At 34.4% G+C, this 26,231-nt stretch overlaps 5 protein-coding genes across 5 annotated transcripts; all 5 read right to left on the minus strand.

The window, feature by feature from the left end:
• Positions 1–4,843: 4,843 nt before the first annotated feature.
• On the minus strand, positions 4,844–6,900 carry LOC111317592 (cytochrome P450 78A5-like). Its single transcript, XM_022920026.2, has 2 exons — positions 5,831–6,900; positions 4,844–5,765 (listed from the first exon to the last, which is right to left on the minus strand). The coding sequence occupies exons 1-2, from the start codon at positions 6,779–6,781 to the stop codon at positions 5,160–5,162; spliced, it is 1,557 nt and encodes a 518-aa protein (XP_022775761.2). The 5' UTR covers positions 6,782–6,900; the 3' UTR covers positions 4,844–5,159.
• Positions 6,901–10,116: 3,216 nt separating this feature from the next.
• On the minus strand, positions 10,117–12,342 carry LOC111318251 (coenzyme Q biosynthesis Coq4 family protein / ubiquinone biosynthesis Coq4 family protein). The gene is made up of 2 exons (XM_022921000.2): positions 11,935–12,342; positions 10,117–10,944 (listed from the first exon to the last, which is right to left on the minus strand). Exons 1-2 carry the CDS (start codon positions 12,115–12,117, stop codon positions 10,450–10,452), a joined length of 678 nt encoding a protein of 225 aa, XP_022776735.2. The 5' UTR covers positions 12,118–12,342; the 3' UTR covers positions 10,117–10,449.
• An 811-nt stretch (positions 12,343–13,153) lies between these two features.
• On the minus strand, positions 13,154–16,009 carry SPR1 (spiral1). Its single transcript, XM_022921001.2, has 3 exons — positions 15,872–16,009; positions 14,331–14,610; positions 13,154–13,515 (listed from the first exon to the last, which is right to left on the minus strand). The coding sequence occupies exons 2-3, from the start codon at positions 14,574–14,576 to the stop codon at positions 13,426–13,428; spliced, it is 336 nt and encodes a 111-aa protein (XP_022776736.1). The 5' UTR covers positions 14,577–14,610; positions 15,872–16,009; the 3' UTR covers positions 13,154–13,425.
• Positions 16,010–16,843: 834 nt separating this feature from the next.
• LOC111317593 (putative methylesterase 11, chloroplastic) lies at positions 16,844–19,749 on the minus strand. The gene is made up of 5 exons (XM_022920027.2): positions 19,155–19,749; positions 18,138–18,374; positions 17,897–18,040; positions 17,518–17,649; positions 16,844–17,437 (listed from the first exon to the last, which is right to left on the minus strand). Exons 1-5 carry the CDS (start codon positions 19,671–19,673, stop codon positions 17,105–17,107), a joined length of 1,365 nt encoding a protein of 454 aa, XP_022775762.2. The 5' UTR covers positions 19,674–19,749; the 3' UTR covers positions 16,844–17,104.
• A 772-nt stretch (positions 19,750–20,521) lies between these two features.
• CDC48B (cell division cycle 48B) lies at positions 20,522–26,036 on the minus strand. The gene is made up of 12 exons (XM_022921002.2): positions 25,738–26,036; positions 25,607–25,651; positions 25,420–25,475; positions 25,132–25,281; positions 24,592–24,699; positions 24,030–24,129; positions 23,570–23,854; positions 23,335–23,504; positions 22,498–22,626; positions 21,764–21,851; positions 21,537–21,614; positions 20,522–21,182 (listed from the first exon to the last, which is right to left on the minus strand). Exons 1-12 carry the CDS (start codon positions 25,921–25,923, stop codon positions 20,691–20,693), a joined length of 1,887 nt encoding a protein of 628 aa, XP_022776737.2. The 5' UTR covers positions 25,924–26,036; the 3' UTR covers positions 20,522–20,690.
• Between the last annotated feature and the right edge of the window lie 195 nt (positions 26,037–26,231).

Raw genomic sequence — 26,231 nt, forward strand, 5'->3', positions numbered from 1 at the left:
TTAAAGAAAGAAAAAATAAAAAGAAACAAAGTTTAAATCAAAACAAAACATTGAATCAATTTAAAATTTTAATCTATTTAGTTAATATGACACTAATTTAAATGGTTGTTTTATCTATTAATTTAAATTATTTTTTATTTTTAAAAAAAGTTTAAATAACATAAAAACCAAAATTTACATTGAATTTACATATCATCCATAAAAAAAAAGACTATTGACTTTTAAAATTAAATTTAATAAACTTTACAAGCGAAGTATTCCATCATTACTTTTAGATTCTGCTGCTTCTATGATCATTCATCAAAATATCATTTATGTCCAAATGCATGCTAGCCCACTATGTATTATGTGCATGCATGTGTAATGTGTATCTTTGACAGACATGTATCATGTATGAAAGCTAAGTCCACTATGAGCCATCTGTACTATGTATTATGTGTATGTATTAATTTGTCTTAATAAAGTAATTTGTACTATATACTATATGTATGTGTCACAGATTTAAGAAAGAGTCATGAATCTTACATCGAACATAATAAGAGAGTTCCTGGGATATAAAATGGTTCACACTACCTCCGTCTTGTGAGACGCCTTTTGAAGGACAAAACCGTGAGGTCAAAGGGATCAGAACGGACAATAACTCACAATGGTATAAACCGTGACGGTCAGGCTGATCTGGGACGTCAGAAGGGTGAATGCCCGGGTCCCGGAGCAGCGCGGGTTCGGAGCTTGAGTCTCGACCAGTGACAAGTGGTATCAGAGTCAACCCTAAACCGTTCGATCCATGCCAAGCACCTCAAGAGAGGCAGGCAGGGTGGTCAACCTCCATAACGAGGACTTCACGAGGTTGGATGCGAGAGAATGTCACGGACCTAAGGAAGAGTCCTGAATCCCACATCGAACATAATAGGAGGGTCCCTAAGGTATAAAAGGGTTCACACCACTTTCGTCTTGTGAGACGCTTTTTGTAGAATAAAACCGTGAGGCTAGAGGGCTAGAACGGACAATACCTCACAAGAGTGTAAACCGTGACAGGAAGATTGATCTGAGACGCTGAAAGAGTGAATGTTCGGATCTCGAAACTGTACGAATTCGAAACTTAAATCTCGATCCGTGATATATGCACTATGTATTATTCATCGAAAGGATCTTTGAGAAATATGCTTCAAATTCTAACTTGTAATAGTGATTCAAAGATAGGTCAAGGAAACTTTGAAAACCTTTTGACTGAAAGAAAAAATGTTCTCTCATTATGCAAATTGCTTCACTTTGTGGAAGATTTTGTTTGAACAACGTTCTACTTCTATTCTTAAAGGACAAAGAAAAGAAAAGTTACAAACAAATGATATTGGAAGAATCCACATGTATATATATTTATATACACAATGTTTTTCCATGTCAGTGATCTTTTGATCACTTCATCAATAAGATTAACCAAAGGACTTCAAGAAGGCTATTTGTTGATTCTTGTCCACAAAATTTTACAAGACAAAGCCAAAAGAATATGAGAACACAAATGGTGGACTGTTTCTTGCCTAATTAAACACATTTTAGACCACAAAAGATGGGAAAAAAAAAAAAAAACTTTTGCCCCATTGCCACCTAAAGATAATGGAATCACTCAATGTAGAATGATCATTGGTGATCAAGGAATTCATATAATCTTTTAACTACTTTTCTAACGCTTTCTTTTATTAATTAGTTCATTGATACTTGACTCAGAATCGATTTCAAAAATTAAAGTTTTCAATTCGAATTCCAATCATAATTTTAAAGAAAAAAATTAGCTTAATTACATTTGAACCAACCAGAATCTACTTTGTAGATCAAAAAACAACCTAGCCAATTATATTGATATATGCCCTCAGATTAGGTTTGTTAAAGTTTCTTAATTGTCTCTCATACATGCAGCAGTGACATCTATATCTATATCTATATATATATATATATATATATATATATTTATATATATATAGATATTTTCATTGATGCTAAACTCAGAATCGATTTTAAAAATTAAAATTTTTGATTCCAATTCCAATCATTATTTTAGAGAAAAAAATTAGCTTAATTACGTTTGATCCAACCTGAATCAACTTTGCAGATCAAAAAACAACCTAACCAATTATATTGATATGCCCTCAGATTAGGTTTGTTAAAGTTCCTCAATGATCTCTCCTGCTGTCCTGCATGCAGCAGTGATATATATATATATATATATATATATATATATATGTATGTATGTAACAGCCGAATTCTTCTGGTTTCATCATGTTAGCTAAAGGATTTAGGTAAGGTGCTAGCTATAGCTGGATTATCATCAGCAGTAGCATTCGTAAGTTCTAATGATATTTTTTTTGATCTAGTTCACGGAAATCTTCTATTACAACAATATATATAGTTCAGTCTTTTTCTTGTATGATTTAGAAAAGAGTCATGAAATGATCTAGCACAGGATGCGAATGAAACTTTCGGCACAACCAGTTCCTTGATTAGGGGCCCACTTTGAATACGGATGCTGCCTTGATTTATCATCCCATTCCCATTGCTCAATCCCATGATGCTTACTGGTTTTGGTCGAAATTATTGCTATAGAAAGTAGAAACACAGGTTGGTATGATGATCAACCGATGATGCATTTTCTTGGACAAATGATTGATATGATCAGATGCATCCATTTATGAAAGAATTTTCTTCTTACATAGTTTCATGTCATGGTCTAATCATAATCTATGGGATAATTAATTAATTATTTATTTGTAAAATCAAGGAGGAAAGATTATACCATAGCTAGCTATAGCTAGTGGTAATCAATTAAAAACTAGTGTGAAACAAAAGATGATCGGTGAATGACTGAATGTTTTGGAGATGGCCTGGGGTGGGGGGAATATAATAGAGATGAGAATCAATAAAAATGTTTAAAGGAACGCAACTTGTACTGCAGCTTTGGTAATGGAAAGTGTAAGCTTAGATATCCAAATCCCAATTGCATCTCCTTTAAAAAAAAAGGGTAGAAAGCTTTTTACAAGCATAAACGCTGTTGGAGATTATATTCTTTGTAAAGCATATGAATCCCTTGAAAAAAGCTTAGCCATGTACATGGCCCCCATTTTACTGCTATAGGGCTTTGGGTTCTGATTCTTCAATCATTTGAAAGCGTTGTAGTACTGTAAAGTGAGCTATATACTTGACATTCATGTTCTAAATTAGGAGAAAAAATCTTAGCCAACACAAATTATGGCCACTTGCAAAGGAATCTAATTGTTGTTTCTTTGATATTACATCTTAAAGGAAATTGAGGAAGGAACTAATGAACTGTAAAAATCTTCCAATAGCTACTAAAAGATTTGTTTAACCAGGTAGATTAGGGAAACAGGTTTTATTAGTGAATTAATTCTTGGTTAATGGTCTATGTGTCATTCAAATGGATCTGTCACTATGCTTTTGAGCATCTAAAGGGACAAAAGATGCACAAAAACAATACAAAAAGAGGAATAAAGGTGGAGGGGCATGATGGAATGGAATAGATATGATGGTTTTTTTCTTTTTTCTTTTTTGATGATAGCCAATGAAGAAGAAGGTTGCTGTTGATATGTTGTTAAAATGTGAGGGAAAGAAAAAAAAAAAAACAAAAAAGGAAATGAAATCTATTGAAGCAAATACCCAAATGTGGGAATATATAAGTTATCCATATTTCAATTGTAAAATCTTAAAAGAAATTGTTTAAAGTATAGAAAAAAAAAAAACAAAAAAGGAAAGGCATATATCCTAATCCTTTGTATCATAAGAATATAAGATATATAGGGAGAGATCATATTACCCCTTTGCTTGATTTCATCCAGCTTTCTCTCATTAAAAGACATAGGAAAAAAGAAAAAAAAAATGTGTTGGATGTTAGATGAAGGACCATCTCAGTCATGGCCATAGCTTTGGTTATTTATTAGTACCGCAGATGTAATTTTTTTATATTAAAAATTTAAAATAAAATTGTAAATGTTGAGAATTAAATTTAATTTTACTAAAAATCATCTCTTAAAAAAAAATGTGTGAGCCTTTGGCTAAATTCCAGATTATAAAAATCATGATTGCCTAAACAATAATTTAAATACTATATAATTAATTTATAAAAAATTTTAGAAGCAGTCCATTTCTTATCTTCACAATCAATTACTGAATAACAAAAACTACCATTTTCCTTGATTTATAATTTTGTAAAAAGTAAATAATGCTTTTGGACAGATAACTTTGTGATAAGGAAAAACAAAAAAAAAAAAAAAAGAAAATGATGAATTACTAACTCTAACTTCGATCTCCACAATAAAAATAAACATCACTTATACTTTTTTATGAATCATTATATATAAATAATGTACTTACTTCATTTGGTCAGGATTTAGATACTGATTTTTTTTTAACTAATTTAAATTCTTTTTTACGCACAAAAATGTGACTATAGTGACAAAATTACATATATTTGCATTTTTTTTTTTGGTTGAAAAAAGTCGATAGAAACTTTTAAGCAAATTGTAGAAAGAGAAACTTGTATTTCAAGCCATGCAAAACCAAGTTACAAATTCCATGGTAACTTGGTTTTCATGCAAGTAGAAGCATCCAGCACCAAGCAATGGGATCTTATCAAGTAAACTTATATATAAATTAGCACTGCAAGGCAATCAAACCTCAAACAAGATATGACCTGATGCTTTATTCAGATTGAAGTATATAATCTTGCTGATTTAAAAAAAAAGTGATATATATTCCATGCCTAGCTATCATCATAGTACAACTTTATGGAGACATGATGAAATATTAGTAGTAGCAACATAGAGAAGTCTACAAATAAGCTGAGAATAAGATCAAATATATATCAGAAAGCTTTGTACAATGCAAAAGATGTTTATCACTTGGTTTTTCAGTACATAGAAGCCAACCCAACCTGGACAACATCTCCCAAAAGATAAATATATGATGGCTACTACGGATGCTTCCACATTACTTATATTCTGCAATCGAGAACCACATTACTTATAGTTCACTTCATCAAAGCTAAACGAAAAAAAAAGAAAACCCTAAATTTCCAAATGCAACGAACATGGTCATGAAAACTGAAACATAAAAGTCGGACAAAGGTAATATCCAACCAGCCACTAAAAGAGAGTTCAAGTAAACCTAGGAACTGCCTTACAAACCAGAGGATTTTTCATCTCCATAGAAAGTTTTAAATGTTCAGTCAAGTCCACATCTCCATTCTCATAAGGGATCCATTTGAAATATTGAAGTAACTGAGCCAACCAGAGATGAACAGTGGCCAGACCCATGGCTTTCCCAGGGCAAACCCTCCTACCAGAACCAAAAGGAGCCAACCTAAGATCAGAACCCATAATGCTCACATCTTCTTCCATGAAACGCTCTGGTTTGAACTTTGTTGGTTCCACCCAAACTTTTTCATCATGAGTGATTGCCCACATGTTAACCATTGCTGTTGTGCCTGCTGGAATAAAATTATCACCAATGTGAACATCATGGGTGGCAAGACGAGCCCATGAGAGAAGAGGACCTGGTGGATGCATCCTAAGAGTCTCCTTGATAATGGCTAAAACATAAGGCAGATTTGGAATGTCAGAATCAGACACCTGTTTTGAGTTTATAACAACAGCATCAATCTCAGCTTGAGCCTTTGATTGGATTTCTGGGTGCAAAACCATTCTGGCTATAATCCATTCTAGCAATATTGCCACAGTATCAGTACCCCTAAATATCATCTCCTGCAAAACAAGTGTCAGTTAAAAGCTTGCAACAAAATAAAAAAATAAAATAAAATGTGTCGTACCCATAAAACAGCAATCATATCGGACTCGTTGAGTTTCTCATATTTCTCCAAATCAAGCAACACATCAACAAAGTCCCCAACTTCACTATCATCATCTTTCAAACCCCCATCAAGCCTTTTCAGCCTATGATCTTTTATGATTTTTCCGACAAACACATTAACCTTTGAAACCAAATTCCTACATTTTTTCCTTACTCCTTGCAAATCAAGCCAGCCTAAAAGAGGAAAATGATCACTCCAATTGAATATCCCCAACAACTCGTACCCTTCACTCACAAGCTCTTCAAGTTCGAACCCTTCTCCACTCTTCCCAAAGTCATAACTTCTACCAAATACAGTCACCATCACATTGTTCAACGAACCGAAATGAAAAACCTTTCTGATCAAAACCTTGCCTTCTGAATCCATCAAATCCTTTATCTGGTCCACCATCTTCACACCAATCTCACGCCTTAATCCTTCAAAGCCAGAAATTCTCTTAGGACTAAATAAATGGGTAGCTGAGATTCGCCTCAAATTCCTCCAATACTCACCATAAGGAGCAAAACCCATTGCCCTGTGAAACAAAAGCTCATAGGCTGACTCCTTCACTGGCCTATCAGCAAAAGCTGAGTTGTTGAGAATATCTCTTGCAGTTTCAGGGTCACTGGAAATGATAAACCGAGTGAATCCCACCGAGAAAGCCATCAACTTTACTGCGTTAAGTGTTTTAGCAAGTTTAGCGAGGACTCGGTGAGGAGTAGAGCCAGTGAACACAGTAAGTAACCCGATGAATGGTAATCCAAGTGGACCGGGGATTGCAAAACTCGCCTTGGACCTGAAACGAGCCCATGCAAGCCCCCCTGGAGAAAGCCACAAGGCAATGATTCCAACCAACAGAACATCCCAAACAAATGCCTCAAAGCTCAACAAAGGTGATCGAAACAACGGAAAACCATGTTCCAGAGACATTTTTGGCACTTCCTCAGAGATGGGTATTCAACAAAAACTAACCTTTGGCAAATTGATAAGCACTGGAAATGGAACAGAACAGAAAGGAGGAAAACGAAGAGTTTACTAGGTAAGCGCACGAGATAGACTGGAGCAGAAGCGATTAAATAGAGAACCAGGATAGGCAGTTAACAAGAGAAACGTAATTTTACCATGGTCAAAACAAAAGAAACCCTGGTTAATTCAGTGCTTTTACAAAAATATATTTTGGCCTCTCGGGTTACCATGGGAACTGAGAAGTGAAAACAACAAGTCCCAGCATTGAATCTTTTTGAAAAATACTGTTATATTTCTGTAAGTAGTTTAAATTTAATATTAATTTTTAATTAACACGATTTTATAATTATAAATTTATAATCATATTTTATATTTTGTAGAGTTAAAGAATCTTTAGTAAAAAATTTGTAAAAAAAATTTAATAACTCAAAATATATAATTTTGAAAATAATATGACAAGAAAAAAATAATGAAATTAAAACTAAAATTTTTTAGTTCATTTATTTTTTTATCATGATATTTTTTTAAATATAATGTTACGGAATCCAATTCTTTTATTTTTTTATCATAATATTTTTTATTAAATATAATATTACATCATTTTTAGTTAGTTTTGATTTTTTTCAATATAATGTCATTTTCATAATTTTTTAAAATTATAAAACAGTTTTTATAGAAAATATTCTATAAAATATTTTCAATTACTATCACATTAAAATTAGAAATATAATAATAATTTAATAATAAAAAATTTAGTGATAAATTTATCTTTTATCATAATATTCTAAAAAAGAGGAATCCATTTGGGAATCGTATCAGTCTTTTTCCCATTCTGATTTTGATCTCTCTCTCTCTCTCTCCTTAAAATCTGAAGCGACGTGTCTCATGGATGAATCTTAGCCGTGTGATTTTGTAGAAAGTTGATGATGGGGACGTATCCAGGACTGTAGTCTGTAGGAAGCGAGAGGAGACTAGGCATTAGGCTAAAGAGTAATTAACTACGAAACTAATATAATCAAATTCATTTTAGTTCAATGGTTGCATCATATATGGCATGGAGATGGCAACAAAGAAAAATGTTTACTAAAGATTTGGATAGACAGTTGATTAGCTAATGCTTCATTTAAATGGTAATGAAAAAAAATTTATATCATATTATTTTGATATCTTATTATTAAATTTTTAAAATTTTAATTTAAAATGATATGATGATGAGATAAATTTTTTTTTTATTTATCGTTTCAATGAATCTTAAATGGATTAAGAATTTGGAACGCATTTGGTCTCTCATCGGAGAAAACCAATGCTAGAATCAAGATTCATAGTGATTAGGAAGTTATCTAGTGGAAATTTTATTATCATTAATTAACAACTCAAATTTGAATACAAAATTCAAATGACCGAAGTTGAAGAGACGTTTGCATTCCCAATTTTCCCATCCCAGCCATTTCTCCTAAAACATAGAGATTATGATTGAATAAATGAGCATTTTCTTCGATGCAATACAGTGTATAGTGCTCCTTAAATGGCTCCTTTTTTTTTTTTTTGACCAAAATTAACTTTTAATAACCCATTTTGATTGCCCTTTTGGAATTTGGAACAAATAAATGAGAAAATTGTTATCCTAAAAGGGTTTTTAATTTTTCAAGTTTCCTTAAATCTGGAAGTGCCTCGATCCTGAAATTTGGTGGAATATTTCAAGTTTGAAAGGCACCAACAAAGCTAGTTTTTGGAATTGATTTTCTATTGAATAGCTGTTTTCACACAAAAGCTAGGATGTTAGGTAAGTAGCCTCAAGTAACATTTTTTGATGAATCCCAATTCTGGTGAGCCAATGCTACCTGGCTTAGAGAGTTTTGAACTCAGTTTATATATTGTTCTATATCGTGAAAGAAAAAATGGATTTGGATGATCTTATTAACTGTGTTGCAGAAAGTTAACCAAATTGTCACATCAGCCCTTTTGTTCCATTGGATACAAGAAAGCGCAAAAAATAAAAAAGAAACTACTTTTTTCGTTTAGGGCCTTGCCTTTTGAATGGTTTATGAAAAAGAAGTACAGTAATCACGTGAATAACAGTACGAAACAAAAGTGTCCAGAAATAGTAAAAATCTTTTACTTGGAACAGTCCCATTGAAGAGTAGTACGTAAATGAGCTCGTTGACAAGGGAAAATCTGCATGCAAATGGATAATTATGGGGGTGTTGGAGGTGGAGCAATGGGGTGTAGCCATTATTAGGGCACTAGAAACGGGCCTCGAGCATGCAATTGCAGGCAGAGAAAACCGAATCCCCCCACAACAGTAATAATCTCTCGTACACAGCTACAGGCGCCGCTCTATGTTTCTTTATCACCTGTCATCAGCAGATTAATTTTTTTGCTCATTGCTTTACTCTCTTCCCCAAACTGTTATTTTCTTTTTCTTTCCTTCAGTTGTCTCTGTTTGCTCCGACCCCTTCTCTTCAATCACTCTCACTTTTGCTGCAGAGCCGTTCCTCAGCTTCCAGCTGTAGAGTTTCAGGCCATCCCACGCTGTCCTTGTCTTCCAAAAAAGGACATTGATATTTCCGGGTTCTGATCTGAGGTCTGAACTGAAGCAGTTCATCTTTTTTGGGGTTTTAGATTCTCTTCTCTGCGCTTGCATGCTCCCAAATCCGCCTCGATCCTGCCATTTGGAGAAGATGGATGAGCAAACCAATCAGCACCACTTTAAAGGAGGGCGAAAAAGGAGTGGAGGTTCAGAGTATCATCATATGTATTATTAGGCACATCCTTATTTCCAAGAACAAATGAATAGGTTACTGTTTTGACCAACCTGTTGCCATGCTAACTAGGTTAATGGCTTGGAAGCTGGAACTTGGAACTGGAACTGCCCAATTGGTGGTTTCCTGTAATGATTTTTTTGGTGTCCTTCACCGGCTCGTTGATTATGTTGAAATCGTTTCCCTTATCTCCAAGTAAATAGTAAAGCACTGTATTTCTATAGCAAAGATTTGAAATAAACTTATTCGTTAGTGAATTAATAGCACCTTTTAAATGTTAATGGTAAAAGGCCCCTTTTCTGATCTAAAGCACTTGCAGAAATCCCCCAATCAGGGGAAGTTTTCCCAACTCCCAAACCCTATCCCTCAATTCTCAGGGCAAAAAACATTTTCAACCTCTTTTATCATGACACTGGCATAAGTTTAATTGTAACCTAGTCCCTTTGTCTACCTAATTACAGGCCAAAATTAAATGAAAACGACCCACGTTACTATTCAAAGCTATTCAAAGTTAATCCGATTGTATATGCATCTATATATTGCAAGAGCATCTAAATTATTATAGCAAAGCTGTTTTATTCTTGAGAGCAGTCCATCCACAGTTAACATTAGCCCCCAAAAAAATTTTCTACAGATGAAAGCAAAGTTTTGGATAGCCACAAAATTCATCTTCTGCTTCCTTAGACACCAGCAGCCCCAAATTGTATTGCCAATCACAAAGGGAAAATTGTAATAGTAGACAAGGTTTTTGTTTGATGCCATTCATTGCTAAAATTATCTGGAAAAATTGCAGTCATCGCATCTATTCTGGCAAGGAACCAGGAGTGGGGGGGGGGGGGGGGGGGGGATTTAGGGTTCTTGGCTAATAATTTATTTAGGGGCAGTAGGAGCTGGTATTATCCCCCATCTCCTTCGAACATCCTCCAAATCTTCATGAAAGTGCTTCTCGTAATATATACACATTAGATCTGTGCATCGCAAACCAGCCTTGACAGCCCATGGGAAGTAATGTTGGAAGAACAATGTTCTTTGTTTTTCATTAAACCTTGCGGTTCCACCTACAACTGAAAGCAGGCACATTGGGAGATACATTTGCTCAAACTCAATAACCTTCAATGCAGATTCACCAATCAAGTTGGTAGGAAGGCCAAAAAGGGTATGCCAGAAGTCGTGCACCTCACGAGCCCGCATAGCCACATATGCTAGCTCATCTGTGTCCATGAACCGCACAGGTGGTCTGTCATCCGGGGAAAAATTCCTGGATCCCATGAACCTTGCATATGCAGCACCAAAAGTATTTTCTGGTAGGTCCCATGCATGACCCACTTTTTCAGATATAACACGAGGCCGCTCAAGGAGCACTGCCTGTTAAAGAAAACACCATGGTTATGGATGAAAGCTAAAAGATGTTAACAATGCCAGTTATGAATATTATTAGTCAAGCATGGAAAGAACAACATTGATGACCAATGAAAACAAGATGCTGATGCTTGAACCATCAAGCTGCTTATCAACCAAAAGAGAATGCATGGGATTAATATCACAGGCAGGCTCCAATATTCCAAATAATGATATTGAATTTTCAAATTGGGCACCGTTTTGCAAAACAGAGAAATGCACCAAAGACATATAATTAAAGGAGGCTCTCATTTACAAGACAACAATTAGAGCCAGAAGAAGTAAAGGGAACAACCACGCACATTTAACATCAAATTGGTATAGATAAGAATGAAAACACGCTTCAGCTCCTTTTTTCATGATGCTATTGCAATCTTTAATCGCCAAAAATGATGTTAATACATGGATACTACTTAATTAAGTCAGTAAGGTTGACTCTATTTGCAGTTCATTCCTCCAAGACAACCAAGAAAAAGGCACAATGCATGTAGCATTTCAACAAATTTCAAGGACACTAACTTCAACAAATAACATTGCGCCCATTTATTTGTTTAAAAGTTAAAATCACAGGATTAAACCTTAGCAACACTGATTCAAATTAACATTCCAATAAGCAGATAGCATGTTTATTATGATAACTGTCTTAAAATCATCTCTGGAAGGATAATTTCGGATAATCCAATGCAAAGAACATAAAATTCCAGTATTGATGACATCTCTCATAACCTAACTAAAAATTTTTTTCATTCACCCATTTGAGTTTCTAACTCAACATTATGAATTCTCAAACAAAATCCCCTTGCTCAATCTGGAAGAAAAAAAAATCCATTTCTAACAGCAAAAATCACTCAAAGCAAATATTTATATAACCATAAAACCTGCTTTGTTCAATCATTTAATTCATTTATTTTAAAGCATAAAAGACATAGGATAGGAGTGATAGGAAGAGATACTGACTCTGCCTTCTGGATTCCTTTTCATTCTCTGAAGAACCCTTTCAAAAGCAGGCTTTCCAGTTGTCTCTCCAAGAGCTGCTATTAAATCTGCCCTTCGTGGATTGAGCAACGCACCCACAGCTGATCCTACAGCAACCGCCGCCTGCTGCCACGGGTTAAGCTTCATTCGAGCCCTTTCTATCATTTCTAATACTAAAAATTAAGGCAAAGAAACTTAATCAAAGAAGTGTGGGAGTTGTCGAGTTTGAATTCAATGCCTTGATGAGCTTAGGGCTTCGAAATTGGGACAAAAGGGGAAGAGAAAACGACCCGGTAAATTAGGGGGGGGAAAGAAAGAGCAATTGGGCAGGGAGAAAAGAAAAGACGTGGTTATTGTTGCCGGTCAGGTTACAAAAAGGCCAAAAAGAAAGGCCTGGAGAAGGCTAAAAGGATTAAGGTTGATTAAAAGTAGTTGCCCAGATGTAACAGGTTCAAAAGGAGCCCAAAAAATAAGGTCACCAACTTGTCCAAACATAGGAGGACTAAACTTATTAATTTATATATTCGTATAAAATATTAATAAATATATTTATATTATATAAAATATTAATAATTTATGTATTTAGATAATATTTTATATAAAAATTATATATTACAATTTATATTAATTTAATACGAAAATATAAAATATATATTTTATTTTATTAATCTTATATATAATTTTTTAAAAATTTTAAATCATATCAAATTTTTGTCTTCTATTCTAATCAATGGAGTAAAGATGACTTCCAGACTTCCAAGTAGATTTATATTCATACATATAAATATAAAATTGTCATATTATGATTTATGCTAACATGCTAAATACAAAATATATTATATTAACTTTATCAAACTAATAATTTGTATTAATTTTAAACCGTTAATTTTATTTTTTAATCATATCTAAAATTATCATGTCGCTTTCAAGCAAAATGCAAAATCTAAACATGTATCTTTCGGACTCGATTCCGAAGGAATCACCTTGAAATTTGACATGAAAAAATTATTATTTGCTCGAGTGGGCTCTCAAACTCACCAGCTCCTAATAAGAAAACCACAATTTTACTATTATTATTATTATTTTTTAAAAAAGGCATACATATGATAACTAGAAGAAGAAGAAAGAGATGCATTTAGTAATACACAGCGCAAGGAAAATTCTGTCAAAATTGTAGACTGCATAAAGTAGGATAAAGAGAGAAGGTAAAATGACGGATCTATGCATAAGAAACATAACATTGTTTTATCACATTAACTGAGCTCTGCAATAGATGTTTGTGCATCAAATATGGAGAACTCCAGATTGAATAAACCAAACAACAACCACAAGACCTGTATATTACACCACATGGGACGGCGGGTTTTTACGTCACTTATGTTAAAAGATCGAAAAGGTGTCATCCAGAATCCATGGCTTCTCCAACAATAAACAAACAATACTCTCATTATCAAGAGATGATAAGGAACAATCTCATTTACTATCCCCAGGTTTCCCACCAAAAAGGTAACCCAGAGAAGATCCACCTCCAGGGGCAGCATGAACCTTGGTAGAAGGTCGATCCTGCATCAAGGAAGAAAGAGAAAAACAGGGTTATTATAGGAGTTTAACAATCAATAACCATCACCTAAACTTAATATTTCAGATACACCATCAAAATCCTTTGGTAGGTGAATACAGACAGTGCTCCATAAAAAGGAGGTAACTGCTTTTGATTTAAACAGCAACAATCAATTATAAACACCACCAAAGCAAGTTTTACAAGCATAATATTATGGTGCTTTGAAGAAGCTTCCAAGACACAGTGGAACAACATCCTCCCTGTATATTTGATTATATGTTTTCAAAGCCAATTCCCTTGGAAAACAATTAATACTAAAAACTTATTCAGAATGAGAGATGGACATTAGGATAAAACATTTTACATTTCAGCTGTCTTCTAAAAGTAATTAATGAAAAATGTACAAATAAAAAAATTTACAATTTTCCTAGATGTGTTAATTCCAAAGAACAATTAACCTATAAAAAGATTGACAGCTTCCAACCTAATTCCCAGAACTTTGATACACATTAATTAAGATGCATCCAAGCTCACTAATAGTTTCTCCTCAATGAGGTTCAAGTTTCTAAAAAGTATAAATCATATCTTCAAGGCATTTATCAAAAGCACACAATTAGCTCTTTCTGAACTAACCAGACACCTATTCAGCCACCATGTCTTTGTAATGTTCCTACCGTTAATTGAAAGACTGGCGGAAAGAAATAGAAAATGTCAGTAACTTAAAACAAAGTATGACTACTTAAAACACCAAAAGGGTAAGTCTTCAAGTATCATACAATTTTAAGGAGTCATAAAGCAATCATAAACAAGGTTATACCGTAATGAAATTGCCAGTGTTCTGACCATCAGCACGCATATAATTGTTCACGGAAGTACTGTTAATGCCAGCAGGAATTTGCTTGGTAATATCTACTGGTTGAGGAGCGGGAGCAGGTTTGGAGACAGCTGGTTCTTCGGTTGGAGAAGCTTGGGAATTGTTTGTGGCAGGTTTTGGAGCTTCTCCATTCCCAAATAGATAACCCAATGAGCTCTGCCCACCACCACTGCTAACTCCACGACCCATCTTTTCCAACTTACTAGGAAATGGAGCTAAAAACCTATCACGCAGGCAAGGAGGAAACAAATAGCACAAAGTAAGAATCTATAATCCCATTTTAAGAAGTAGGAAGGGATGGTAGCAAGGGTAGATGGAATGAATATAAATCGACATTATACCACTAAAGGATATATTAAACTACACCATTCGGTACAAGCAAGAAGCAAAACAAGCACATTGAGAGAACTTCCATTACAATTCTTAATTAAGAACATTGATGGCAATGTTATTCCTAGACTTCATGCCCCCCTATCACTTCTGTAATGCAATGCCAGGCTTGAACAACACTTCTAAACAAGATTTTTTCTATCCAAATCTTTTGAGCTCGGCCTCAAGCTTAACTCCCCAAGTAATACTCAGAGAAATGCGCCAATGCTTAGCCATAAAGGATAACACTACACACCATGAGGTCCTATGAACATTTGTTCCGTTATTGCACGCTGGTTCTTACTTGTTTTTAAATCGTCTCCTTTTCCTTTCATAGTTTGATTTCGAGTTAGCACATTTCTTCACTCAAAATCAGGAAGATTCAGTACTCCATAGCAAAAATTACATCATAGCTACTGTAAAAGTATTTCAATAAACCCCAATATTCTACAAAAGTAAAAATCCTAAACAACATTAGCTTTTCAAAGGCAAGCAGGTAGAACCAAAAGAGTTACCTTTCTGCACAAGTCACTAGGAAAACGAGATGCTGCGCAATGAAACTAAAGGACTATCAAATCTTAAACAAATCAAATAAAACCCCTTTAAAGAAAAACAAAAAGAAAAGAGCTCCTCCATAACTCATGCCTTTCCCATTTTTGTTCCAAAATTTCCTCATTAACTTCACTATTGAATGTCATTTACATTCAACTAGAGCAATGAAGATAAAACACCACCCACGGAAAAAATAACTCATAATTTCACCGAATAAACCATATAAAAACCATGAAAAAAAAAAAAAGAAAAAGAAAAGGAAAAAAACCCAAATAATTTCGAACTCATTAAAACAAATCAAATAACATGATTACAAGATCGATACAGTAAACCAAATCAGAACAAGAAAAAACGTCACAATCAAAAAACTTTGAATCCGTACTTCACATCCAAACAAAGGGCATTAAATTTAAACAAATCAATTAAAACATCAAAACGTTAAATCAGAACAGTAAAAAAAAGGTTAGAATTAAGAAGTTGATGGCTGAACTCAGTGAATAAAACACTATAACCTTCGAAACGCGAAGAATTGACGATCTAGGGTTAGGTGGTTTTGAAATTACCTGAAAATTTTTTTAGATCAGATCTGGAGAGCAGAGAGAAAGTGGAGGAGTAGTGAGAGAGTAATAACAGCTGCATACTTAAAAAGAAAGTGAAATGTGATAAGTTCACTACCAATTTTTGCTTATTCCACGCTTTCTGCTTTGGCATAAAGCGTGAAGTGTGTTAGAAGTGGAATTAGCCAAAAACGTGGGCAGATTATCTGTCATGACATGTGCAATAGGCAATCTAATGATGGAAAACGCTGTCGTTTCATCTCCTTCAAATTGTGTTTTTGTCGCCATTTTGTCCCAACTTGAGTGGTGAAACCATTTTTTGATTTTTTTTTTTTTTGGCATTTTTGGAACAACAAGCTGATTTTAACATTTTCAAGGGATATTAAATTATTTAAGTTTCATCTTTACGAAAAATATTCTAAAAGTAAAATTCCAAATTTATTAAGTTAATATGAGATTATTACTTTAAAGAAATCAATTAAATTCAAATGAAATTTCAAAATATTTAACCCGATGTGTTATAAAATAAACAATGATAATAATAAATTTTGTTTCATAATCGCTTCAAATTCAAAAAATTAAGGGTGGCACAAACCTTTTAATAGCATAAATGTATCCAAACAAGGATAAAGTGTGTGGAAAATTTTGACAATGAAATTTCAACAAATTTATAATAAAGGGATTAAGATTTTTAAATTATTCACAAATCCAATTGCATCTTGGAAATGATGTTTGCTAAGTTAGATATAAATATATATATTATTCGAAATTTTTTATTTTTAAACCAATTTCAGTATCGTTGAGTGATGATAATAATATCTAAATTGATTTATTTATGTTGCTTATAAAAATGGTTTCCAATATGGGAACCATTGGTTTTGTCTTGTCTTGTCCACACTTGTAACGAAATAAAGAAAAAAAATGTAGTCAGTGATTTACTTGCCCATTCAGCTATGACTAACCATGTTACATGGACTTGGGATGCGGTGTCGGATAGATAAGGAATGTTATGCTTTTGACAAATGTTTACATTGGTTTTGAGGATCAAAGTGTGTAATACACTGCTAAAAACAATACAGAGGTACAAGTAAACATCCTGGATGACAGAATTTGTATATTACAAAATAGGAATACAACAGCATATGCATGCCCATGATTATGAATAATTTAATGGCTGGTTAATTTTAATCTCACATGCACATTTTTGCTACCAACATCACAAAATGCAGCAGATGCAGTTCAGGATGTGCCATTTTCCAAAAGATGCCTCAGTTCAGGTGTACTGCTACAGGTTTGCTTTGGTGGAATCTGTGCTATTTCTGTAAGTAACTTGTGCAACCCTTGAGGCCTTGAGAAAAAAGGGGCATGATCAGAACCCTTAAGCTGGAAAACTTGTTCTGGTGGATTGGATTTTATCATGGCTTCCTGTAAAGGGATTGTAATGGCACAATCTTCCTGAGTTTTTATATAGAAGCGTCGGATGGATCCATAGTTCATATCAGAAAGAGAAAGCTTCTCTAAAACCGGCACGAATGGGATCGGTCTCATTAATACTGACGCCAGGGCAACATCCTGGGAAGAAAATTGTTTAACATCCTTAGCAATTACGTTACAATCACAATGTAACACTGAGAATTTTAGGAAACAAATACCTTAGCTGAACTTTGATTGAAGAACAAGTCTCTCAACAATGTTTTGTCAAGATCAACAGCAGTTGGAGGGTTATTATTACCATTAGCGTACAAAAATATCTGAGCCTGTCGCATTTGATCATTTGAACCCATCTGGTATAGAGTGAAGTATCAGTTTACATTGCAAAGCATAGTTCAATGTACTTTTTTATATCAGGATCTGGAATTTAGCCTTGGAATCCTAGCACATTTTAAGATAGTTAATCTCAGGCAGTTTCGATCTTTCGATTGCTAGCTGATAGCTACAGATGGATCAATGCAGTAACAGATTTTAAGGTTGTCTGATAACTTAATCTCATTATCTTTTGAATTCAATGTGGTAAAGAGCCACTAATCAAACCTGCTGTGAGAACATATCCAGGGTACTCTGGCCACTAGTCAACATTGCTGCAGCAACAAAAACAGCTTTTGAAATTTTAGGTGGATATAACTCCATCACAAAGGAGATACAAGCACCACCAAAATCATGTCCCACCAAAATGACCTGCATTTTCAAATCAAGGAACCCGATGCTGGTAACCATATATATAGCTACTGCATATATTTCTTTATAATTTACTTCGAAATATGAAGTTACCAACCTTCTCTCCATCTTTTAGCTTATCAAAGATATCAGTGAGTGGCTTTACATATTGTGCCAGAGAAGTAATGCTGTTGGTTTCAAAAGAATTAACTCCAGAACCAGTTAAGTCAACAGCATCAACTTTAAATCCAGCTTCTTCCAAAAGTGTCATTGTTTTATACCAACACCACGCACCAAAACCACCTCCATGGACAAGCACAAAATGGTTGGTTTCAAGGCCATCGATCTTCACTTCCTGGAGGAAGAATTTTGATTAACTTGCTCGCTAAGTTCCAAACCATATCTTATATACCATAGAAATAAGATTCAATGAATTCGTTATATGCTTAAGGAGACTTTATTTTGGAAGCCAATGTGTCTTAGATAAGGCCACCACTATCAGGTTACTGCTAGGACAGGTTGATATCAAAGAATCAACAATTTGACCAACTTGGTCCAGTGCTATAGCTAAGATGAATGAATGGAACCAAGAGGCAAAATTCAAGTTAAGCAGAGTAATTCACCAACTAAATTCCTATACATCCTCTATTATTGTAACCACTAAAGTGTTGTTATCTCACATATGTTAAATATTGAATTTTTTTGTGTTCTTATATTCAAATTGATCTTTCTACTTATTGTCAATTACTTTTAAATTAAATGTTTAACATGATATCAGAGCATAGAATTTTTTTTTTTAACCTGTTACCTCTTTTAAGTTTGTAACATAATAAATTTCTGTGTTCGTCTACACATGATAAAGATATGTTAAAATGATATTATTTCATATCTTTTAAGTATTGAGTCATATGATCTTATAATTTTTAGTCATATGATCTTATTGAGTCATATGATATTATTATTTGTGTTTTTCATCTGATTTTAGGTTGGATGTTTAATAATTTTTTAGTGATATTATAATAATTTTGCAAATGCTTCTTTTTGCCAAGAGAGCTAAAATTTTGGAAATTTATAAAATAAAATGTGAAGGATAAAAAAACAAGACCGACTCAACTGAATTTTGTCGAAGTCAAACCTGCTGGCTATTAACAAGTTGTTGAGGCCTTATCATTGGATCGGATAGTGAACGTTGCCTAGTGCTTGAACTCCTTGGAAAACCACCTTGTTTCTTCGAACCCGGCGACGGACAAACGACTGAATTTGATCGGATAAAATTAGGAAGAGAACCGTTTCTCTGATGATGACGGAAAAGCAAAGCAGCGGCAATAGCTTGTTCTTGGATAACAGAAGAAGACTCATGGTCATCAAGGCCATCAAGGCTCCCTGATAATCCCCTCTTGTTCTTCTTCTTCCTTGAAGAAGAAAACAAGCTCGGCCTCCCATTGAAGAAAGGAGTGAAGGAGGCAGAGGAGGAAGAGGAGGAGGGTAAAGTTAGATGGCGTGAGGTAGGATACCATGAACTTGAAGCTTTCTTTGAGCTCGCCTTTTCATCAGGAGAGATGCAATCCAACGCATTTCCCATATTAAAATTTCTTCTGAGTACAAGAGAGAGAGATTTACAGAACGATTGAACGTTGTTTTCTTTTCTTTGCATGAAATTTTTTGTTAGTGAACAACTATGAGAGAAAGGGCAAAGAATACAATTTATAAATGAATGTGACAAATATTGGCCGGAGTTATATTATTGGTTTAATTTTTTGCAGATAAATATTTTTTACTAAAAGATTAAGTTAAAGAGTCTCATAAATCGACACTAAAAATCAAACTTAAAGAATTTGATTCTTATTAATTCAATTAATTTTGTTAATATTTTTATTATAAATATTACTCGTGTATTAAAATAAACTCATATTATAAATACTTCAAAACAGAGCGAAGATTTACTCAGTTCAGGACAGCAAAGTTTCATGTTACAAGATTAATAGAGGAGGTTTGAGTAGGAACTACAAAAATTGAGAAAAATTTACTTGATAGGGTGTTGTTCTTAATGATATTTTATTATAAATAGTGATACCGACAGTTTAATATACAGAATTAAATCAAAAGTTTGGTGCGTCATTTATTAACCTCTTTCATGTGAGTTGGTGGAGAAGATGAATATTTACGGCAGAGAAAAAAGCTGATCGAACAAAACGTAGTATTAAGTTAAGTTTGATCGGTTTTTTCTTGTTATTTAATTTGGTTTTCATTTGGATACTGAAAATATCCATTCGGTTTGGCTTGGTTTCCCTGGGGTACCTGGCTCAATGTAATGGAGCCGGAGGGCTTTGTTTCTTAAAAAATATATATCAGAAGACATGTGAGTATTTTTTCTTTGGAGAAGCTGCACATTTGTCCCTCATGCCTCTAACATAATCATAACATATGTCAAAGGGTTAGATGACATAAAAGCAATATCAACATGCATAATTAGAGATTCATTACTTTAAATATTGCAATCTGTTAAAAATAATACTAAGAATAATTATGATTCAAGCAAACTGGGTTTCAACAATATTATTCTAAGCCTTTGGCTTTGTAACTTTACAGATAACACTAATTGTTACAAACAATTGTTATAAAGAACAATGAAAATGAGTTACATAGGACATGTCAGCATACGATTAATGTTTTATGTGACCACTAATTCACATGGAGTTTGTCCAGTATGCATGAATATATACCTACCAGCAACAAGCAACATTACACTCAGAACACCAATTTTAATTGGAAATGCTATACCTTGACCCCATGAGTTACTAGTTTTTTGCCTTATGGCATGTTGGGTACTAGGTTTGAACTCGGTGGCAGAGGCAGGGGACATTGAAGCTTGGTCCTTCATAAATGATGAATATGATTCAATTTCTTCTCTTGTTAATGCTGGTTTTAGTGACTCCTTCACTGTTTGGAAATGTCGATTGCTGACGATGGTTGCAGATATGTTTTCCCTCAGAGCTACTATTCCAGCTTCCCGGCACAAGCCCTCCAATTCGGCTCCTGTGAAGAGCTTGGTATCTTCTGCTATCCTTCTCAAATCAACATCATCCCCGATTTTCATGTTTCGTGTATGTACGCGGAGGATCTCATACCGAGCTTCTAAATCAGGTGGCGGTACATAGAGCACCTATATTTTCATGAAGATAAATGTTAGAAAAGATATATGGTCTCAAAGCTTTTATGAAATCAATGTCTCAAGGTTTCAATTGAACACCATTCAAACAACAGTTCAAGCTTTCATTTCTAGCTATTATATGTTATATTAGTTTAATAAGCTCAGGTATTTTCTAATGCATAACGCACAACTAGAAACTTCAGAATATCTAAATTGGAATTAGATGAAGAAATAGCAGATTTAGTGATGTGTTCCGATTGCTTCACCTTTCAAATGCTAGCAAGAACTGAGAAACCATATGATTGCAATAGAAATGGGAAACAGCATAATCACAAGGCAGACAAATGATAGAACAGAGTTCTTTACCAGATCAAATCGTCCAGGGCGCATGAGTGCAGCATCAATTGCATGAGGACGGTTGGTAGCAGCTAAAACAAGAATCCCCTAAAATGGAATAAACTCAATTAAATTCCTTTTCTATTTTCATATTTATTAAAAGGTTCTAATCATACAAAGAAGACTAGATAACATCACAAATTTCTCAGATGGATACTTGTTAAACAAACAGAAAATAAAGTTTATGGTAGTCTTACTTTTGCTTGTTCTAAACCATCCATTTCAGTCAGTAAAGTGGATAGAAGCCTCTCTCCAACGGCAGTACTGTTCCTTGAACTGCTGCCCCTGCCATTTAAGGGAGAAAAATAAGAAATCAGTTTGAACATTTGTGCCCATTCAAACTGTTGTATCCAAAAGGAGGCTTGTTGTGCAGAATCTTCAGTGAATCAGGCTATTCACAAACCACATGAATGTTGAAATTAACACTCCTCATTATTTGAATGAGCAGACTACACCGTCGAAATAATAGACATGGTCAACTGTAAAATACATAAAAAAATTTCCAAAAACATACACCAAAAATGATCATTGAAAATTCCTCCACTTTCAAGACATCTCCAAAAATATTAGCTAAGTCCAATATGATTTTCAACTACAGCAGTCCAAAAACAAAATGATGAGAAGCATATCCATATAAACAGCCACAAAATCATCAGAAAGATAACCAATCTTAAGTATATGCATGCCCACAATCTCAAGTCCACTTTATATATTATCTTGCCAAAAATATTACCAAATAACAGCATCAAGTCAATCATGTGAATTTTAATTCTAAGAAAAAAATAACACATTAAAAACATGCTATACTTTTGAGTGAGGATGTGCACATATAAGACCTATTGTAAAAGAAAATTGCATTTCAGGGAGAGACCCTTGGTCTTTAAATGACAATACAAAAGAACTCTATGCAAGTAAAATGCAAAATACTAACCGTTTGGCTGCAACAACATCAGCTTCGTCAAAGAATATTATGCTTGGTGCTGCCAGACATGCTCTACGAAATGTATTCCGCAGCAAAGCTTCACCCTCTCCAACATACATTGAATATAGCTCTGCACCACTGATTCATAAATTATGAATAGACCAGTACTCTATCAAATCTTTAAACAGGCACAAGCCTGCAGACAATGGGCTCAATGTCAAAATAATAAATATGTTAAAATCCTAGCTCTACAGACTGGTAGGTCATTTATGGAAGTTTCCATTATCTGCTAAGTTCTTTCCCCAGATAAATATGTCTAACTCTGAAGCATAGTTAATTGCTACCACAGTACTGTATGGAAATCATTTGGAATAGTTTGTACTTACAGAGGTCTGCTAGGGCTAATGAATATATACAAAGTCAGTTTTATTAGCATTGTTCGCCTGCCTTTCTAATAGTACCATTCATTTCTTGCAATGATTCCACTGTTTCTTCTTCTTCTCTATAGGGCCTCCAGCATGTCAATAGCTTAAATCAAATAAAGGCAATGCCCTTAACCTAGCCTAGTCCGAATATCTTATTATATCACATTTTTACCTCTTTCTACTGATCGATTTGCAAACTAAAGTCTTACACCCTAAAGCCTAGAACCATCATATTGCAACCATATGATGGCTAGTACCAAAGTCTTACACCCTAAAGCACCTCTAGGAACAGGTGACCTGTGAAAGGTGGGCAGTCTACATGATTAACAACCAAAAAGATCTAGTCTGTGAGCATCCCTCTAAGATCTTCCATACAAGTTTTATGAATTATAAATAGCTAGACAATAAAAGATTATCTAACCTTAAAGAGAAAAAAGAAGCTTGGGCGGCATGAGCAGCAGCTTTAGCAAGAGTTGTTTTTGAGCATCCCGGTGGTCCATGTAGAAGAATTCCACGAATTGGTGATATCCCAAGCCTCGCAAATGCAGCTGAATGTTTGATAGGCCACTCAACAGCTTGCTGCAGCTTTTTCTGTAAATGAATCAAGTAAAATGAAATTCAAGATTATCAATGCTAAATAAACACGCAATGCTCACCTTCAAATCTTTGAGTCCTCCAATATCTTCCCAAGACACCTTCGGAATTTCCACAGTAACACCTCTTGTTATGCTTGGGCCAACAACAGACTTAGCATGCTTCCAGTCTTCTGATGTTAACCTAAGTGCACCTGGATTTTCACCTATATTAGTAGACCTTTTAACTGCAAACATGGTTGCTTCACGACATAAAGCTTCCAAATCAGCCCCAACATATCCGTTGCAAGACGCAGCTACTGCTTGCAAGTCAACACTGGGATCCAAAGGAACCTTCTTTGTGTAAACCTGAAATCAATGATTACAAATGCTTTAAGAAATAATCTCAGCCAGTCTAGCAATCAAGCAACTAGTACAGTGACAATGCAAGCTTCAAAATGTTAAACATTTATAATGTCTGATTGATGAAAGTAGGCAAAGCAACCCATGTATGGTACATAAATGCAATGGAATTTAGTCTTACTTTGAGGATTTGAAATCTCTCTTCTTCATTAGGTGTGGTAACTTCAACTTCAGCATCAAAACGTCCTGCCCTTCTTAAGGCTGGGTCAATTGCATCCACTCTTGATGCACATCAATACAGGTTAGTAATGCTTCGTACAAAGTTCAACCTAAAAATTTACAACCAAATGGAACTAGCCCTTAGACTGCTCCATCAGACCATCAGTTCAGACATTATAGCCTGAGCTTTTTAGCAAAAATTAGGAAATGAAACCCGATGCATTTAAAATGAAAAGGATAACATCATAGTGCACAAAGATGAAGAATACTAGTCAATAATAAAAATAATAGCCAGAAACCCTTAGTAAGTCACTTGGAGAAATACTTGCCAAAAGGGTACTTGAGGGCAGTAAGTACATAATAAAGCATAACTAGGCCTTAATATAAAATAGGCACATCAATAGCCTTATAATCATTAAAAAAATATATCCAGAAGCCTAGTACTAAGTTCCACATAACAAGGATGAGAATTGCATAATCCATACAATAGAACAGAGCTTCATAACTTGAGTTGCAGAAACAACCTGTTAGTTGATGCAACCACAACAACTCGTGGTACAGAAGTTGGCGAGGGTTTATTGGAGTCCATTAGAGTAAAGAGTTGAGATGCTAGACGAACATCGTGCTCTCGTCTGCATTTGAAGCATAGTAAAATAAGAAAGTGCGCTTTAGAATAGCTTCAATTGGTTACATGCAAAATGCAGATGTGCACATGTCTTCACAAACATTACTATGTGTGATTGTTTTGCTCCTTTTTGGTAATTACTAAAATTATAAATTATAAATGTTTAAGCCAAGGAAGCCATCATCAGCAAAGGCCAAAGGGCACAATAGATATAGAAATGGCACATATAAATTTAGTTATACATTTTGCTCCCCGCATTAACCAAGTCCTAGAGATCAAGCTATTATAAATTTGTTACATCTTCAATTCCATAAATTCTCAACTTACTTCTCAATCACATTCTAATATAAACCTAGTTACAAAAAAAAAAAAAAAAAAAAACAGAAATGCAAAGATGAGCAAATTTATCCAGAAAACATTCCAAGTGTTATGACAATACCTCGAATCACGACGAGGGCAGAGTGCATCTATTTCATCAATAAAAATAACAGATGGTTTGCCCGAATTTGCATGGGATGATGCCTCCGAAAAAGCTTCCCGCAAAATTCTCTCACTTTCTCCAGCATGTGCTCTGTGAACAGAATGTGGACTGCAAGACAACCAACAATCATAAAACGCACAGAAAGTAAAAAATGAGAAAACAACGATTCAAACGCATTTGTATCATAATACAGACGCAATTCCATATCTAATACCATTACAAAGATCAAAGCAAATAACGCAGTACCTGAGAAATATTAAATGTGCACCGGATTCCTGAACAACTGCACGCACCAAGCTTGTCTACCATTGCAAACAAAACCAAATTACATTAAAAAAAGAGATTAATACTCCTACTATATCTTAGCTTTCTGGGTATTCAAAGAAGATGATGAAATTGTAGAAGAAAGAAAGATAGAGACAATGGAAGTTACCTTCCCGGTGCCTGGTGGACCATATAAGAGCAAACCACGAGGCCACTGAAAGAAAACCCAGAAACCAATAACTCAAAACCAAAGCTATAAATGGAGAAAATGAAAAGTTTAACACGGAAAAAGCTGGATACTTTAAGGCCAAGCTTTCGGGCTTCACGAGAGTAGAGTAGAGGGAAAACGATGAGTTCTCTCAAGGCTTGGAGAGCCTGCGCGTTCCCACCAATAGCTTCTTCTGCTTTCCACTGCTCCTCGCCTACGCTACTTCTCTCGCCGTTAATGATGCTGTTGCTGCTATTGCTGCTGCTAAGAGTAGCCATGTAAGCCCAGCAGGCAGGAGATATGAAGAAAGAGAGAGAAGACAAAGTAGGGGTTCTTTGAGGTTTTGATCGATGAGAGGGACTGTCCCCCGTTTGGATTGCTATAAAAAACATTTTAAAGTTTACATTAGTTTTTATAATTGATAAAAGTATGAATATTTTTTTAAATATATATTTACAAAATTTAATTAATTATAAGAAATATTTTTTAAACATATAAAAAATATGTGATTTGAGCTAACGGATTTTGAAATTTAAACATCATGAAAAACTTTAAATTACATTTGAATAACGTAATAATCGTCCCT

Source organism: Durio zibethinus, chromosome 2 (genome assembly GCF_047325235.1).
Source record: "Durio zibethinus cultivar Kanyao isolate XHJ-2024 chromosome 2, ASM4732523v1, whole genome shotgun sequence".
In the NCBI taxonomy this organism is placed as follows: Eukaryota; Viridiplantae; Streptophyta; class Magnoliopsida; order Malvales; family Malvaceae; genus Durio; species Durio zibethinus.